The sequence below is a fragment of the Neofelis nebulosa genome, chromosome 3, assembly GCF_028018385.1.
Source record: "Neofelis nebulosa isolate mNeoNeb1 chromosome 3, mNeoNeb1.pri, whole genome shotgun sequence".
NCBI classification, from domain to species: Eukaryota; Metazoa; Chordata; class Mammalia; order Carnivora; family Felidae; genus Neofelis; species Neofelis nebulosa.
Genome location: NC_080784.1, coordinates 118,589,882 through 118,606,138, shown reverse-complemented (window position 1 = coordinate 118,606,138; position 16,257 = coordinate 118,589,882). Strand labels below are relative to the sequence as shown.

At 37.7% G+C, this 16,257-nt stretch overlaps 1 protein-coding gene and 1 long non-coding RNA gene across 3 annotated transcripts in view; one reads left to right on the top strand and one right to left on the bottom strand.

The window, feature by feature from the left end:
* The window catches only part of ARHGEF38 (Rho guanine nucleotide exchange factor 38), a 132,965-nt gene that overhangs the window by 52,979 nt on the left and 63,729 nt on the right, over positions 1-16,257 (top strand). For both annotated transcript variants that reach the window (XM_058721745.1, XM_058721744.1), the window contains exon 3: positions 10,359-10,482. In XM_058721745.1, the coding sequence (XP_058577728.1) occupies positions 10,359-10,482 (124 nt within the window). The remainder of the gene's footprint in view (positions 1-10,358; positions 10,483-16,257) is intronic.
* The window catches only part of LOC131507239 (uncharacterized), a 29,270-nt gene that overhangs the window by 10,508 nt on the left and 2,505 nt on the right, over positions 1-16,257 (bottom strand). Inside the window, exon 2 of the long non-coding RNA XR_009259402.1 lies at positions 10,282-10,506. This is a non-coding gene — a long non-coding RNA (uncharacterized LOC131507239). The remainder of the gene's footprint in view (positions 1-10,281; positions 10,507-16,257) is intronic.

The window sequence follows — 16,257 nt, the reverse complement described above, 5'->3', positions numbered from 1 at the left end:
TTGCTCTCAAAGACTAAGGATCCCTAGTTAGAGGTGACAAGACTCATAGCTATGAAAAGATAATGCATAATGCAAAACAATAATTGCTAAGTGTAGACAATAAGTGCTATTGGAGTTCACAGAAGGGACAGATCACTTCCAGACAGATTAACTAGGCAATATTTCTTGGAGAATGTGATATTTTAGTGGAATATGCAAATTAAAAGATTAAATGTTTGTCAAGTGTCTATTGCGTACAATGCCCTCTGCTGAATTCTGCATAGGAATAATGGAAATTTATATCATAGTCCAGCCCTAGAAGAGTTTATAACCTGGTCAAGAAAATGACTTATAAACACATAAAAATCCAAATAACAATCAAAGATATATTTCAAGGCAATGCTGGAAGTGATCACGACAGAAGGCGGTTTGTGATTAGTTATGCTAATTAGTTATGCAGCAAACAGTTACTTTAGACATTAGCAGAAGACACTCACTTTCCTGACCTCTTAATAGCATTTGACAGAATAATTTCCTTTTTCTGTCAACTACGACTCCACATGCACCTGGTTTCCCCCTACTACTCTAACTTCTCTAAACACCAAAGTAGATCAAGGCTCAGGCTGTGGGTTTTTTCTCTTTTGTCTACATTCACTCTGTTGAGTATCTGATCTGGTTTCATGCCTTTAAATCCTATCTACATGCTAATGGTTGACAAATGTTCATCTCTACCCTAGACATCATCCTTGAAAGCTTGCTTTGCTTATATACAACTCCCCAGTCAAATCTCTATGTGATCGTCTATGAGGCATCTCCAATTAACATTAGTCCAAATCTGAGCTCCTAATTTTCCCTTTAGGATTTACTCCCTTACAGTCTTTCTCACCTTAAAAAATGGCAGCTCTGTTTTTCTAGATGCTTGGGCAAAAAACCCTAGTGTCATCCCGGACTTTTCTTTCTCTTAAAACCCATATTGGATCTACCAGCAAATTCTATTAGCTCTACCTTCAAAATTTACCCAGAATTAGACCACTTCTCACCTCCTCCATTACTTTCACTCTGATTCAAGAACCCTTCAATAGCCACCTAGATTATTACACCTGCCTCATGACCCATCTCTCTTTTTCCATCCTTGTCTCAACCAAGCAGTCAGTGTGATTCTTCTAAAAATATCAGTCAGATCATGTCCCTTTTCCTCTCAAAACCTTTCAATGGCTTCTCATCTCGTTCTTATTAAACCTCACATTCTTATGATGACCTCTGATGTTGTGCATAAGATGATTCCTCATTCTCTCTGACCTCACCTATTTCTACATTCTGGCCTTCTCTGTGTTCAGTGAACAAGCCAGGAACACTACTGTTTCAAGCTCTTGTTGTTTTCTTTGCCTCAAATGTCCTTCCCCTAGAAAACTCGATGGCTTGCTCTTTTACTGTCATCAAGTCTTCACTCAGCAACTCACTCCTTGACCTCCACCTCACTCTGTCTTATACTGGGTTCCCTTAGAAGCAGATCCAGGGCGCCTGGGTGGCTCCGTCGGTTGGGCGGCGGATTTTGGCTCAGGTCATGATCTCGCTGTCCGTGAGTTCGAGCCCCGCATCAGGCTCTGTGCTGACTGCGCAGAGCCTGGAGCCTGTTTCCGATTCTGTGTCTCCCTCTCTCTCTGACCCTCCCCCATTGATGCTCTGTCTCTCTCTGTCTCAAAAATATATAAACGTTAAAAAAAATTAAAAAAAAAAAAAGAAGCAGATCCAGATAAAAAGCATTTTAGAGCAAGTCATTTATTTGAGAGATGATCCCCTGGAACAGCAGTCAAGGAATAGGGAAATGAGACAGAGAAGGAAAAGAAGACAATCTAGGGTACATTCAGGAGCAGATTGCCTCTGCAACCCACTGAGGCTCATATCCCACTGGGGACTCCAGGGCACTGTACACAACACACCTCAGAGTTGTGCCATGTGAAGGGTATTGATCCACCAATTCCCGTTAAACAATGTTTGAGGGATGCTCCTGAGAGTGTTCATTCCACACACCCTGGACTTCCTTGTGTGTAGACAGGGCAGGAATCTGTGGTAGGAGAAAACCTTCAGATACAGAATCAAAGACACTAGCAGTAGGAAGCCCTTCAATGTGTAAAGGAACACTAGGACAAAGGGGATTGGGTGAGGCATTACCAGGGCTATAGCTTTCCCCAACTTCTCCATTTCCTTTTCTCTGCTTTACTTTATGACTATAACATTTAACTCTATTTACATGTATATATTTTACTTATTTATATCATTTACCTGTCTCCTTTATGAGGCATGAATTTTTGTCTCATTTGCTCATTGCCATATTCCCCAACACCTAATACAGTGACTGGGACATGAACAGAAATAATCGCTTATTGATTGTTCATGAATGACTTCAGACTGGGTGAATGGTCTAGGAAGTCCTGGAGAAGGGATAGAATCTTTGTCAAATAAACACTGGTTAGGCAAAGGCATGGTCAGGAGAGTAGTACAAGAGACCATGAGTGGAGAGCTGTGGGCACAGAAGTTGTAAGTGAGCTAGCATGTGACAAGTGTGAGGATAAGCCATCCCTTTTGATTGGAGCAGACAGTTCTTATAAAATAAAAATAATTGGAGTAAGACAAGGTAGGTCTTGGCCAGACAAAACTGTCAGTCTGGGGAATTTGGGGTCTTCTCTATAGGCAACTGGGGTAGAACTGAATGTTTTAAAGGAGGGGAGTTCATCATTGTGTTGTGAACCCCATTAAACTTATGTTTATAAAAAGACTGAAAGTGCTAAGCAAGCTGATTTGGGGAACCAGGAACAAAGAAGAGTTTAGAAGCCTTTCAGAGACACAAAAGGGGACCCAATAGAGTTTTATGGAGTCACATAAAAGGCTCATGGATGCTGGAGATTGTGTGGTTAAACTATTGATTGATATCTACGGTCCAGGTGACACAGGAGCGAACTTGTCATGACCCTGGGGTTTGGAGTCTGGAACTTGGTGGTGCAGTTACTACATTCAGTGCCCAAACATCTGCCCTTGTATTTTGACAATATAACTCACATGTTTATTCTATACTTTCTTAAAGAATTTCCAAAGAGTCACAAAATTTACTGGATCTTCAGCTTAGAAGGGCTATTCCTAGCAGTACTATTTGTCCTCAAGCACTCATATAAAATTTAAAGTAGGAAAGAAGAGCAAACCTGAAGACTACCTCCAACCCCAGATGACTTCTTTTCTGCCTGTCCCTGTGTCAAGGCAGATGAGAGAAACAAAGCCAGGGACCCTTGGTCAACTATCCACTTTTATCCAAGGATATCAATATCAGCAGTTTACTTTTCTATTAGTAGTCAAAACAAAGCTTGGAATGGACTTCTCAATCCTCTTCTTTTCTCAGAGGACTCGGGAATTTCTTAAATTTGACCACAGTCTCTGGTCTGGCCTTCACTCACCTCTGTTGGCTCTGCTTTCCCTCGTGCACAAGCTGAGTGAGATGTCTGTCCCAGAATCCCGACCTGACTTTCAGCAAAGGGACTGACATCTCTGCACTGATACAGGTCTGTCCACCTTATGTCTTCTGGCCTGGGATGTTTCCTGGCAGCTATCGGGTAAGTTGGGCATTTAGCTGCAAGATTAGTTAAGACTTGCTGTCTAGCCATGATATTGATTCAATTTGTAGTTCAACTCAATTAGCCAGTTTAGAATCTAATTTCACAGCAGGAAATTTCACACATACAAATCAGTAGTTTTGAGAAACCTGATGAAATAATGGCTAGCTTACCCTGAAAAGCTTTGTAATCTAGAAGCCAACTGTCTGAGTAAATGCCCTAGTAATTAGATAATTATCCTAACCCTGTGGTTGCCAGGGCCTTCTGCCAACATCCTCTTTTCCACTTGCTGCAATTTCTGTCTCACAAACCTTTCCTTCTCAATTGCCTCACTAAAAAATAAAACAAGACCTGGTTCTTTCCTCTCAGAATGTCCCTACTGCATTTCCACTTATTCTAGTTTTTTATACATTTCCAGCTTCCCTCCATGCTCCTCTTACTTTTTACAATTAGTCTTAATATTAGTGCACTTAAAGGAGCAAAGATTAATAATGGGGCAAACTGATTTAGGGAACACACCTAGCCCTCCCCATAATGTTGTACATGGAAATGCCTTGCAGAAGGCGTAGATGGGACCAAGGTCCTGTTAGACTGAGCCAGATGATGTTCAAGGTAGATTTCACCAGTATGAATTCTAATTAAGGGCCCATTTTGGGGCCCTGTGTTGAACATAGATTTGCTGCCAAGCCACACTAAATAGAAAACTGAAGTCTTTTCCAGAAACCATTTCCAGAGAAGCATTTGATTGATGACAATCACTGCAACCCTCAAAGTCAAGGCTATTTATTGTCTTCCTTCTTCTATAATTGGTGTGTGTGTGTGTGTATGTGTGTGTGTGTGTGTAACTTTAAAGTTGTGTGATTTTGATCTCAAATTAGAAGCCTAAAACATATATTTTTAAATTGAGGTCAGGACAATAATATCCAGTTGGGGGCTTTTAATCCATTGGTTATTAGAAGAAAAACAATGTTTGTAATTGCTACTATAATTTGCCAGAACTTGTTAAAAGCCTTAAGAAATATTAATAACTTCATAGGTCTCCTGATTGGCTCAGTTGGTTGAGCACCTGACTATTTTGGCTTAGGTCATGGCCCCAGGGTGGTGGGATCGAGCTCCATGTTGGGTTCTGCACTAAGTGTGGAGCCTGCTTACGATTCTCTCTCCCTCTCTCTCCCTCTGCCTCCACCCCTGCTCACACACACTCTCTCTCTCTTTCTCTAAAAAAAAGAAAAAAAGAAAAGAAAAAAATACCAACAACTTTAGTTCAGTAGTTATGAAATTTATCACATGGAAATAATCATGCATGTAAACCAGGTTTTCGCCAGGAGAGCTGGTTGTAAGAGTGAAAATGACATTCTATTTAGATTTCAGAGATTTAGTGACTGGTTATGTAAACTAAAGTATTTCTACATAATGTTGACATTAAAAATGGTGCAACTCAGGAAAATTAATGATATGAAAAAATGTTCCATTTTAAAACATTATTTGAAATACATAAATCTTTTGTACAGTTGCATACACTCAGAGAGAAAAAAAATTTGGCAGGATAGACCTCAGAATATCAGTGGTTATTGCTGTGTGGTAGAAGCACAGGTGATTGTATTTCCTTTCTTTTGCCTTTCTGCCCATCTTTAATTTTCTACAATGAACACGAACTACTTTTACAATAATAGTTTGTTTGTTTTTTTTAAAGAGTTTGTTCCTAGCCTTCTTTTCAATGTTCACTTTTAAAGGTGTCTGTGATTGAGGTCTGTGTGATATCTAAGCATGGTTAGTTCTTCTTCCCCGTGGGTTAAGGCTGAGTGTCCCAGGGCTCATTAAACAGAAAACTAAATAAACAGGCGTTTCCCAAGTGTAAACTAAGGAAACTTGGCCTCTGTCAGCAAATTGTCCAGGTTTACTAATAGACAAACTGAGCACAACGGTTTGTCTTTGTAGCTAAAGTTAAGTAGAAACTTGTAAAATATCCAGTTAAGGTGATATTTTTAACAACCAAATTAGGTAATTTTGCTTTTGCTTTTTCAAGCCATTTTGGATCTTTATCTACTGTACTTGTAATTCAGAGCCCAGTAGAGTGATTGCAAGGAACATTTATTGATGGCTCCCACAGAGTAAATAGATCATTTCAATTGTAGAGATTAAATTCAATTTAAATTATCAAACTTTTATTGAGTAGCTAGGTATGGGCCCAGTAGTATATTAGATCCAGTGGGGTATTCAAACAGCTCACAAAGACAAATGTCCTGAAGGAGCTCACAGTTTTGACATAGAGACAGATAAATTAATAAATACCCCTGATATTCACTATATAGTGGGTTTCAGCAGAAGCATTGAGTAATACAAAGCCAAAGTCATGGAGGCAAGGAGAGGGAGAGGTTAATTCTAATCAAGGGAACAGGAAAGTTTCTTAAAAGGAAGTGAGATTTTTGGTTAGAAATAAAGTATATTAGTCCCCATTTAGTTATAAGTAACAAATAAAATTCAAACTAGCTTAAATAAAAAGGCAATTTATTAGCTTCTGTAATAAGGATATCTTGCCTTAGGCAAGGTAGATCCAGACTTAGCTTCCCTCTCTGTATCAAATTTATGGCAATCAAACTCTCCACAAAGATGACTGCCAAAGATAGAAACTTATATACTTAGCGCTTACAATCCAGGCCCTTCTAGTCATTAAAAATCTGGGAGGATCCTCATTGGTTCTACTTGGGAACCTGCACATCCTGGGCCAATCACTGTGGCCAGTTAGGTCACATGTCCACCTTGTAGGGAGTGGGGAGGGAGTCAGGGTACCATGACTGACAATTCCACCCGATCAGAGTTGGGGAGCTGTGGCTTCCCCCCCAGAAAGCAACAGAAAGGAGAGAGAGATGGGCAAAACTACTGGACAAACACTATGATTGCCATCTTCATTTCAGACAAGTAGAATGTTGTAAGGTAATATGAGGGCAAAGCATCTGTGAGCGAAACGAAGAGCTCAGACAAGGATATGAGTGCAGGGCAATGCAAGAAATGCTTTAAACATAGTGCATTTAAAGTGCTTGTGCAGGGGGCGCCTGGGTGGCGCAGTCGGTTGAGCGTCCGACTTCAGCCAGGTCACGATCTCGCGGTCCGTGAGTTCGAGCCCCGCGTCGGGCTCTGGGCCGATGGCCCGGAGCCTGGAGCCTGTTTCTGATTCTGTGTCTCCCTCTCTCTCTGCCCCTCCCCCGTTCATGCTCTGTCTCTCTCTGTCCCAAAAATAAATAAAAAACGTTGAAAAAAAAAATTTAAAAAAATAAAATAAAGTGCTTGTGCAGTCCAAAGTAACTCTACACCAATGATTATAGTCACCCAATTGATGAAATGTTATAGGTGTGTTTTCCTTTACTTAGATATTTATACCTGGGAGTTTTGCATACATGGAACTGTAAGGTTAACGTTATTTAAGTGTAATGAGAACTTGCCACATGAAGTATATCCTGTGATGAATATGTTTGTAAAGCAAAGAGTTAAACTGGCACCAGAAACACTAACCTTTAATTTTTCTGTTTTGTACATTTGAGTTATTATGTATTGACTTTGCTTAGGATAATGTGTACTTAAGACTAAAGCTTTTTTTCCAAAAATAAATTGTTAATCCATTTAAAATATAACTTAAGCTTTTAGAGCATTGCCCATTTCTAGTAAATGATTAATAAATGTATATAAATGCTTCTTTGAATTTATATCAATAATTATAAAGTCATCTACCAGTTTTAAAAGCCTATTTGGATCAGACATTTGTTTGTTCCTTGGCAAAGCAATGACTGAATGTGAATTTAATTTATGATTCACAGAATCCCCATGGGCCCATGGTGATACAGACGATTGAAACCAGGCCAATTGATGTTTTAATCCTTTCTGTCCTTCAAAAAGAAATAAAATTAAATTCTATATTTTTGTTACTTAGTATTTGCTACATTGGGCTAAGATTACAGATAGAATATAGAATTAAATCCTTACAAAAATGAATTTGAAATCTAAATTAGACAGATAGACAGAATTCTGACCTTGAGAAATAAATTGCAGAAGTAACAACTTTGTGAAAACCTCAGGAACACATCAAAAAATCCAGAGATGGCAAGATATTCTGTCAGCATTTGCTGGTATTGGACTAAAGAAAAGGATTAAAAGATGAATTTCCAGTTCCAAATCCGCCCTGAACTTCATAATTTTGAACATGGTACCTCTTTTCACTCCACATGAGCTTTTCTATCTTCAAACTAATTCATATCTTACAGAAAAGTTGCAATGATCTATGAAATAATAAATACAAAACCTTTAAACTTTTCAGAAGAAAGTTTTCACATTATTATTTCACAAAATGAAATAATAATAGGGTACACTCTATCAATTACATCTGATCTTTTATCATATAAAGCAAGTAAACTGGGAATGAAATTTTATGTTAGAAAGATTCATTTCAAAACATGATTTTAAGAAGTGTTCAATGGTTCATCTAAAGCGAACCAATCTAGGGACACCTGGGTGGCTCAGTCGGTTGAGCCTCTGACTTCGGCTCAGATCATGTTCTCACAGGTTGTGAGTTTGAGCCCTCCTGAGGCTTGCTGCTGTCAGGGCAGAACCCACTTTGGATCCTCTGTCCCTCTCTCTCTCTGCCCCTCTCCTCCTCATGCTTTCTCATTCTCTCGCACGTGCGCTCTCTCAAAAAATAAATACACATTAAAAAAAAAAACTTTTTAAAAATAAAGTGAATCAATCTACAAAAATTTAATTCATACACAACTTTTAGAAAACATATTTTGCACTATGCAAAGTTACCCCATTGTTATTTAATTAATACCCAATGCATAAAGCAATTCCTTAGAATAAAAATGTGTTAAATCAGTGGTACCCAGAAATATGTGACATTTTTAGCCATTTAAAATTCTCATTTACAAAAAATGTCATGTAACTGCTACCTACCTTTTAGATATTTTGCATAATATTAAATATACTTTGTAAAATAGAAATTGAAAGTCTTAAGTATCCAAAGATTTCAGGCAGAACAGCCATATGTGCCCTATCTTATTAAAAAGAGTACTTAAAGGAACATTTTGTGAGATACTTAGATACCTTAAGAGCTAATAATGATTGCAATATAATCATGGAAATACAGATTATTTTTAAATACATAAAAAACTTAAATTTTAAATTTTAAAAATAAAATCAAATAATAATTAAAATATTGAAATAAACCCACTACATAGAATCACATGGAATTTGATAACAAATAAGGCTGGGAGTTTTCTTGAAGACAAGACTGATGATAGGAAGGTGAGGAATTTCCCATGATGGTTCGGAGGAATGCGGCCAGCTAGATGATATTGCATCAGAAATAACTGACGTAGTCAACAAATTTTAAACAAGGTGGAATGTGAAGCAATGCTTCCATGTTTAATAACAGAGTATCTGTATCAAAATAATATCTCTGTCTGGTATGGGGAATAACAGATGAGTCAAAGTCGAAAACGGATGAGATAAAAAGATGAGCATGAGCAGATTGTCTCCCTCCTCCTCTCCCTCCGCCATAGACCTAGCACATCTAGAGAAACCAATGCTGAGAGCGTGAGAAAACAGCTGCAGTGTTGACTTTTCATCTACAGAATTCCTCCACATCGGCCTCTAACCCTGTACCCTTTGTCTCAATTTCCCTAAGTTTCTTGGCCTCCTTTTTTGATCCTTAGGTGAACTCCTTGTGTCTCTCATCCCTAATTTGCTGACCTGGTTGTGAACCAGCAGCTCTGGTTTTTACCTTTGAAGCTCTTCCATGACTTACTTGGTGATTGATGACTTGATTGCCCACCTATGACCTCACATACTCCTACTCCTACTCCTATTCCCAGTGGTAGCCCAGTGAAGCCTGTATCAATATGCTCATGAGCCAATTAGATGCTATCTGATTATGAAAGGAGATCAGACTTAAACTCAAGAGAAAGATTTAGAGTAAGATCCAGCAATATCAGGGCACATATCTCACCAAATTCTACTTAGATAGCTTAGGATGATTGGTCATCCCTCTACTAATCACCCAATGCCTCTGACAGAGTTTGGTTTCATTATAATTCTTGAGACATAGAAGACCCTCAGGAAATACTTAATGAAGGAGAGATGAATGAATAAATAAAATATTATAAGCACCGGCTCTAAGATCTAGGAATTATTATACTGGTTTTTGAGGGGGTGCATGAAGTTACAAAATATGATGAAACTTTAATTAGTAGAACATGTTTGGTGAAATTTCCATTCACATTTCTTTTAAGAAAAAAAGCAGGAAGCAATTCAGTACATCTACTTGTCATCGCTTTTAGAACATCTGTGGTTTTAGAACAGCTTTGAAAATAGTTACTTGCCTAGAGTGAGGTCTGACTTCTGCTGTATAAGCATTAAAGTGTTCTAAATTCATACACACTGGTACAATACCCTCAGAGATGGCAGTTAATAAAAATACTGATTAGGTGGCTTACGTCTTCTTCATAATCTGGTTCTTATAGGAATATGCACATGTACATCCAACTCATTAAAACTTGGTCAAAATAAAGAAAAAGGTAACAGATGCACCATCTTTTTTTTTTTTTTTTTTTTTTTGCATGAAAAACTGCACATTTACTCTAGAAATCCCAAATAAGAATGTTTACAGCAACGGTTGATGGAAGCAGCATGGGCTAACACAGAAAATGCTTACTGTTTAGCAGGAGAAAATGTCCTAAATACATTGCGTCTCTCTCCATCAGCTGGTGCTCAGTGTTTGTGTTTCTTCAGATTGATCGGCTGGACGTGGATAGCTTGTTTAGCAACATTGAATCCGTGCATCAGATATCAGCCAAGCTGCTGTCATTGTTGGAAGAGGCCACAACAGACGTGGAACCGGCCATGCAAGTAATCGGTATGTTTATTCTCTTCTCCAGTTCTACAATACAACAGGAAATAATATTTTAATAACCTCCCTTTGCTTTGGTTTTATGTTTCTGACTCACTAAGCTTCCCGGGAGATGTATAAATGCTAAACCCATCTTCAGGCTCATTGTAATTACACAAACTCTGTATTTATCTTCAAATGGGTTTATATCCATTTGCTGAGGTCCCACAGTAGCACTAAGCACACCATTTGCTTTTTAATTTTCAATCTTTCAACCTCTTTGCCTTCCAGATGTTCTCTCATTTTGTTTTATGGCTAACACTTACTTGATCCTTAAAGAATTAAATATTTAAATACTTTAATAGCTTTAATGATTTTAGTCACAGTGTTTTTCAGATCTTAGGCCTATGAATCCATGGACTTTGGGATTGTAAAATTTTTTGTGTAAAGGGATTTTATAATATATAAAACACACGAGTTCTACTTTCCCATGCTTTTCTCTTTTTTCTCTATATTATTTACTTGCCAAATAGATTTTTACTTTCAGTCATAGATTATTTTCTTACTCTGGTAAGATTTGTCATTGAAAAAGCATTGAGCCAAATTTTTATTCCCCTCATTTCTTGGGAGTTTCAAAGGGAATACTGTGTTGTGAACTTTTTGAAGGCAGGTCACACTACTGAGAGATCATACACATAGTGCCATGGAGGCTAAGACTTCTTTAATTTTTTTTTTTTCTATTTTACACATAACATGCAATGTATGTTCACTACAGAATTATTGAAATATATCAGGAGTACAAGAATAATACACCCTTCCAATGCCACTATCTTCCCTGTAAGTAACCACTGTTACCAGTTTGATGTAGATCCTTTCTCTGAGATATATACAGAGACGCAAACACACACTCGCACCTTATATCTTTATTCATAATGTCTTTGTTAATGGAAATCAGAGTTATAAAAAATGAAATTGATCTTGTTTAGTATTTACGGAAGACTCAAAGTTTAATAAGCAAGGCTGAGACTATGCAAAGGTGAATTAACCTATTTGTAGTGTTTTACAGACCAAAAGGTCAGCTCACTCAAAAAGATTCTCCTACTGACAGGTTTATGTTTAATCATTATTTGTGACTGAATGTCCCTGTTATGTACTGAATGTTTGTGTTCCCCAAAATTCATATGCTGAAGCCTTAACCCTCAATGTAACGGTATTTGGAGGTGAGGCCTTTGGGAGGTAATTTAGGTTTAGATGAATCATGGGTCCCCCCATGGCGGGATTAGTATCCTTATAAGGAAAGAGAGAGAGACCAGAGTCCTCTCTCTCCCTCTTCACCACGTGAGGACACAAGAAGGGAGCTGTCTGCAACCCAGGAAGGAGGTCTCCACTAGGAACTGAATCTGCTGGCACCTTGGTCTTGGACTTCTCAGCCTCCAGAACTGTGAGAAATAAATGTCTGTTGTTTAAGCCCTTCCTCCCCCCAGTCTGTGGTATTTTGTTATGGCAGACCAAACTGACGAACAGTTTCCATCAAGTTGTAAATATATTTTCTAAAGAAAGGACTCTATTCATTATTACTTCAGTGTGGACTCATTGGCCATTCATTTACTAACTCACTCAGTGAATATTTAGTAAGTAGCAGCATGTTCAAAGGTACTGTGCGGCATTGTTGGGTATCAAAAGATGAAAGAGATCATCTCTGCCCTTCAAGAGTTTGCCACTGAAAAGCTCTTTGAATTGAAGGTGTTTGTATAATACACCCTCAGACTATTTTCTACACTATTGCAGAACTTCAGGGGATAAAAAGTATTTCTAGATGGGGAGTCACAAAAGGATTCTTGAAGATGTTACTTGGACTTACAGGTCAGATTTCAACAAGTGAGGTCCAGGTCCCGAAGACTAAGTAGAAGCAACAGCATGAACACAAGCATGGACAGCAAATGCCAAATGCCAAGCATTTTTAGGAAATGGTGAGAGATCAAGCCAAGCGGGAGTGAAGGATTCATGGAAGGAAGGAGTAAGAAATGAATCTGTCAGTGTAGAATAGGGGCGGACTATACTTCGAATCAAATTTGGAATTCACTCTGCAGGTACTGAGGAGCCATTAAAAGATTTTTTCAGCAAGGGTGTGATGAGACACACAAGTTTCTGGAGAAAGAAAACTACGGTAAGTTGAAGAGAATGGATAGAAGGAGAAAATGGGTCGTAGATCTGTAAATAGGTTGTTATAAATAACACAGTTGTGTGGTAACAATTATCTAGCCTAAAGTGGATACAGTGAGAATAAAAACTGGGGGTCAAATTCAAGAGAAATGTCAGATAAAACATAAACAAGACTTAGGGGTTGGTTGCATGTGCTGGAGTCAAAGACAATTCCAGGTTTAAGAAGAGAAGTATCCTGATTTACCTAGAACATTCTGGTTTTAGCCTTCTCTTCTAGCAGCCAGTCCAGTTGAGCATTTGTCCTGGATTTTCTCCTTTTTAAAGAGGATCATTATTAATAGCTGCACTACAAGAGAGTTGGTAAGACCTCTTCATTGTACTTCAATTTCTAACCAGTCTCTCCTAATAGAATATAAGAGGCAGGTGCACTTGACATAGTTCTCACCATAACACATGCTAAACTCTGAAAGACAGCTCATCTCCCCTTTCCCAACCTTATGAAGTGCAACATGCACAATGTTGGCTGATAAAAAGATGGCATTTGGACACGAGCAGCTAGTAACATTTTCTGGTGGTAGCGGGAGATGTATCTGATTCTACAGATCCTGCTGCCACTGGGTAGAGCACCTAGTCTATCATGGCCTGTGATGGGTGGCCCATGATGGGTGGCCCATGCCATGACCTGTAAGAGCCATGAAGCCACCAGGATAATAGTCAGTGGGTTTTAGTGAAACATATAGGGAATTAAAGATTATTTGTAAGTGAAAAATGTGTGGGAAGTAGAGGCTTAGCAGTCCTGCCACAGAGAGTATCCAGATACTGTTGCTACAATAGTCTGGTAATTTATCTTATGATATGAATCCATAACTTTTTAATTATCTGGTTATGCTTATTTTATTTTGCAATAAACCCTTTCAGAAGCAAGCGTTTAATCTATGCATATTTTATACAAATTCAGTATTGATCTTCTGTTTCTCAAGAAAGTTGATGACGAACCCATAACACACAGGATACTTGACATCCACCACGGGGTCCTAAATGCTATTGCTGACCATAAGACAAGCAGAAGACAGAAATCTGCTGAAGGAACAGCAACACCTACATCAAACGTTAGTTATTGTTTTAAGAAGATTTGGCCTATTATTTTATTTTTTTTTAATTTTTTTAATGTTTATTTATTTTTGAGAGAGACAGAGACAGACCATGAGTAGGGGAGGGGCAGAGAGAGAGGGAGACACAGAATCTGAAGCAGGCTCCAGGCTCTGAGCTGTCAGTACAGACGTGGGGCTCGAACTCACAAACAGCGAGATCATGACCTCAGCTGAAGTCAGACATTTAACCAACTGAGCCACCCAGGCACCCTTGTGCCCATTATTTTAACACCTTGGCATTTGGCATTTCCTGACTGTGCTTCTGTTCATGCCGCTACTTCACTTGGAAACTTCTTCTTGACCTCCTTCCCACTTGTTGAAATCTTACCCATACTTTTGAGCCCAGGTGCGTGTGGTTTAGCACTTGCGGCTGCGGAAGATGTGTTTCCATAGCACTTCATGCAGCAGGGCTTCATTAGGTCAAAGAACAGTTCTCCTAAGTTCATTTCTCTCAGTTTTAGTTCTGAGTTTCCTCAGGCCTGTGAGAATGTAAAGCAATGGCTATTAATGAGTTGACACCAATAGCAGAAGAGTTTACAAACCGTTAAATTATGACACTTTTATAACAGTGTGAGCAGATGAGTTAAATTAAAAAAATAAATTAATTCCAACAATGATTTAAAAATGTTTAACCAATTCACAGAACTGAAGAAAAGCTTTTGGAAGTTTACTGTGTCAAAGGGGAATTTTCTGAACTTATTGTAAATGTTAGTGTTATTTTTAAAAGTAAACTAGTGAATGCAAGTGATAATATGAATACATATTTGCGAGTAGCACAGCAACTCAGTAAAATAATGTTTTTACCAAAGTAAGAAAAATATGGAGCAGAAATTTACTTGAGATTGATCATGGTGATTATGTACAAAAGCTGTGATATTCTGTAAATTGACATGGTGACTGTAGTCAAAATTCACAAGTAGTTTAAATATACAAAGTTAGAATAAGCTACATACATGTAATATTTGGAGGATAAAGTTGATGTCTTTAAAAAACAATCTTATACATGACTAACACTTTATTTGCTTCTAGTGTCACTGATCAACTTTTAGAAATAGACATTCTGTTCAAAATTAGTTAGAAGTCTTTAGTTAAAATATTCAACAAAGAAAGGGGGGGAAGTAACATCAGCTTTTTAATCTGTAAAATTATAATTATTAAGCACAAAATTGCAAATGGGAAGACATTGAAATTTATCCCTACTGAAACAAGGAATTAGCTTTAAAAATGAGAGTTTCTATTATGTGAAAGATTTCATTTTAAAACTCTATAATTCTACTTTAGAAAACTTGACTTATGGAAAGAAGTGTTGATGGAATTCCTATTAAATAGGATAAAGTTATATCCTGTACCAGATTTTACAAGATCGATATTTGGAAAAATATTCAAAAATCATAAATAGAAACACCTTTTTGGTGAGCTTATTTTGCAAAAATAAAGAAAAGAATCCAAATGGAGGCTAAAAGTCAGTACTTTTGGAAATATTTCAGCCCAAATATTTATGTATTTCAATATAAAGAGATATGTAATCATAATTTTAATATTTTCCATTTAGCAGAATTTTCTTTAAGCTTATTAAGTGCCTCTGCACTTACAGAAGAGTATTTTCCCACTTAAAAAAAAATATGGCCTACGTTTTTGAGCAGCAACATATATAATGGTAGTATTGGATTTTAACCCATAGAATAAAATAAATATTGAGTTCATACTGATATAAATAAGTGAGGAGAAAGGAAAGGTCTTTTTTATAGTAGATTTCAATGATATAGAAGAAAAGAGGAAAATCGAAAACCCCCATTAGCCAAACAGTACCGTCATTGTTGCAGACAGAATCCACTGATCAGTGTTTGATTTAGTGCCTGAAAGTTTGAGGAGAAATATACTTTCCATAGTTTCAAAGTTTCTCCTAAGTGACTATTAACCTTAAAGGGAAAGATGGTAATTTTACAGTGAGAAACCAGGCAAAGACCACCTAACCCAAATGATCAAGGTCAACGATGCCAGGAAATAACATGCATTCACATCATAAACCTTTAGTACAATGCACTGAGGGGGACACAACATCATACCTGTAGCACTTTTGCCCCAAATATGTGCAATTGTGTTTGATCACGAGAAAACACTAGACATTAGCAAACTCACATAAGGGACACTTGACAAAATAATGGATTGATATTCTTCTAAAATGTCAAATTAATTAAAGATAAGGTGAGACGGAGGAACTGCTGTAGTTTAAGACTGCAGCAGACTAAGGAGGAGTAACAAATAAATGCAAGTGAAAGCCTGGATAGATTCTAGAACAGTAAAAGAATGTAGTGTTGACGTTCAAATATGGTGTTTAGTTAACAGTACCAAAGCACTTGGAGTTCATTTCCTTTTCTGACAATTGTATTGTGGTTATCCAAGATGTTAACCCTGGGGAAGCTGAGTGAGGGACACCTGGAAACTACCTGTACTATTTTGCAATTTTCTGTTAAGTATAAAATTAGTT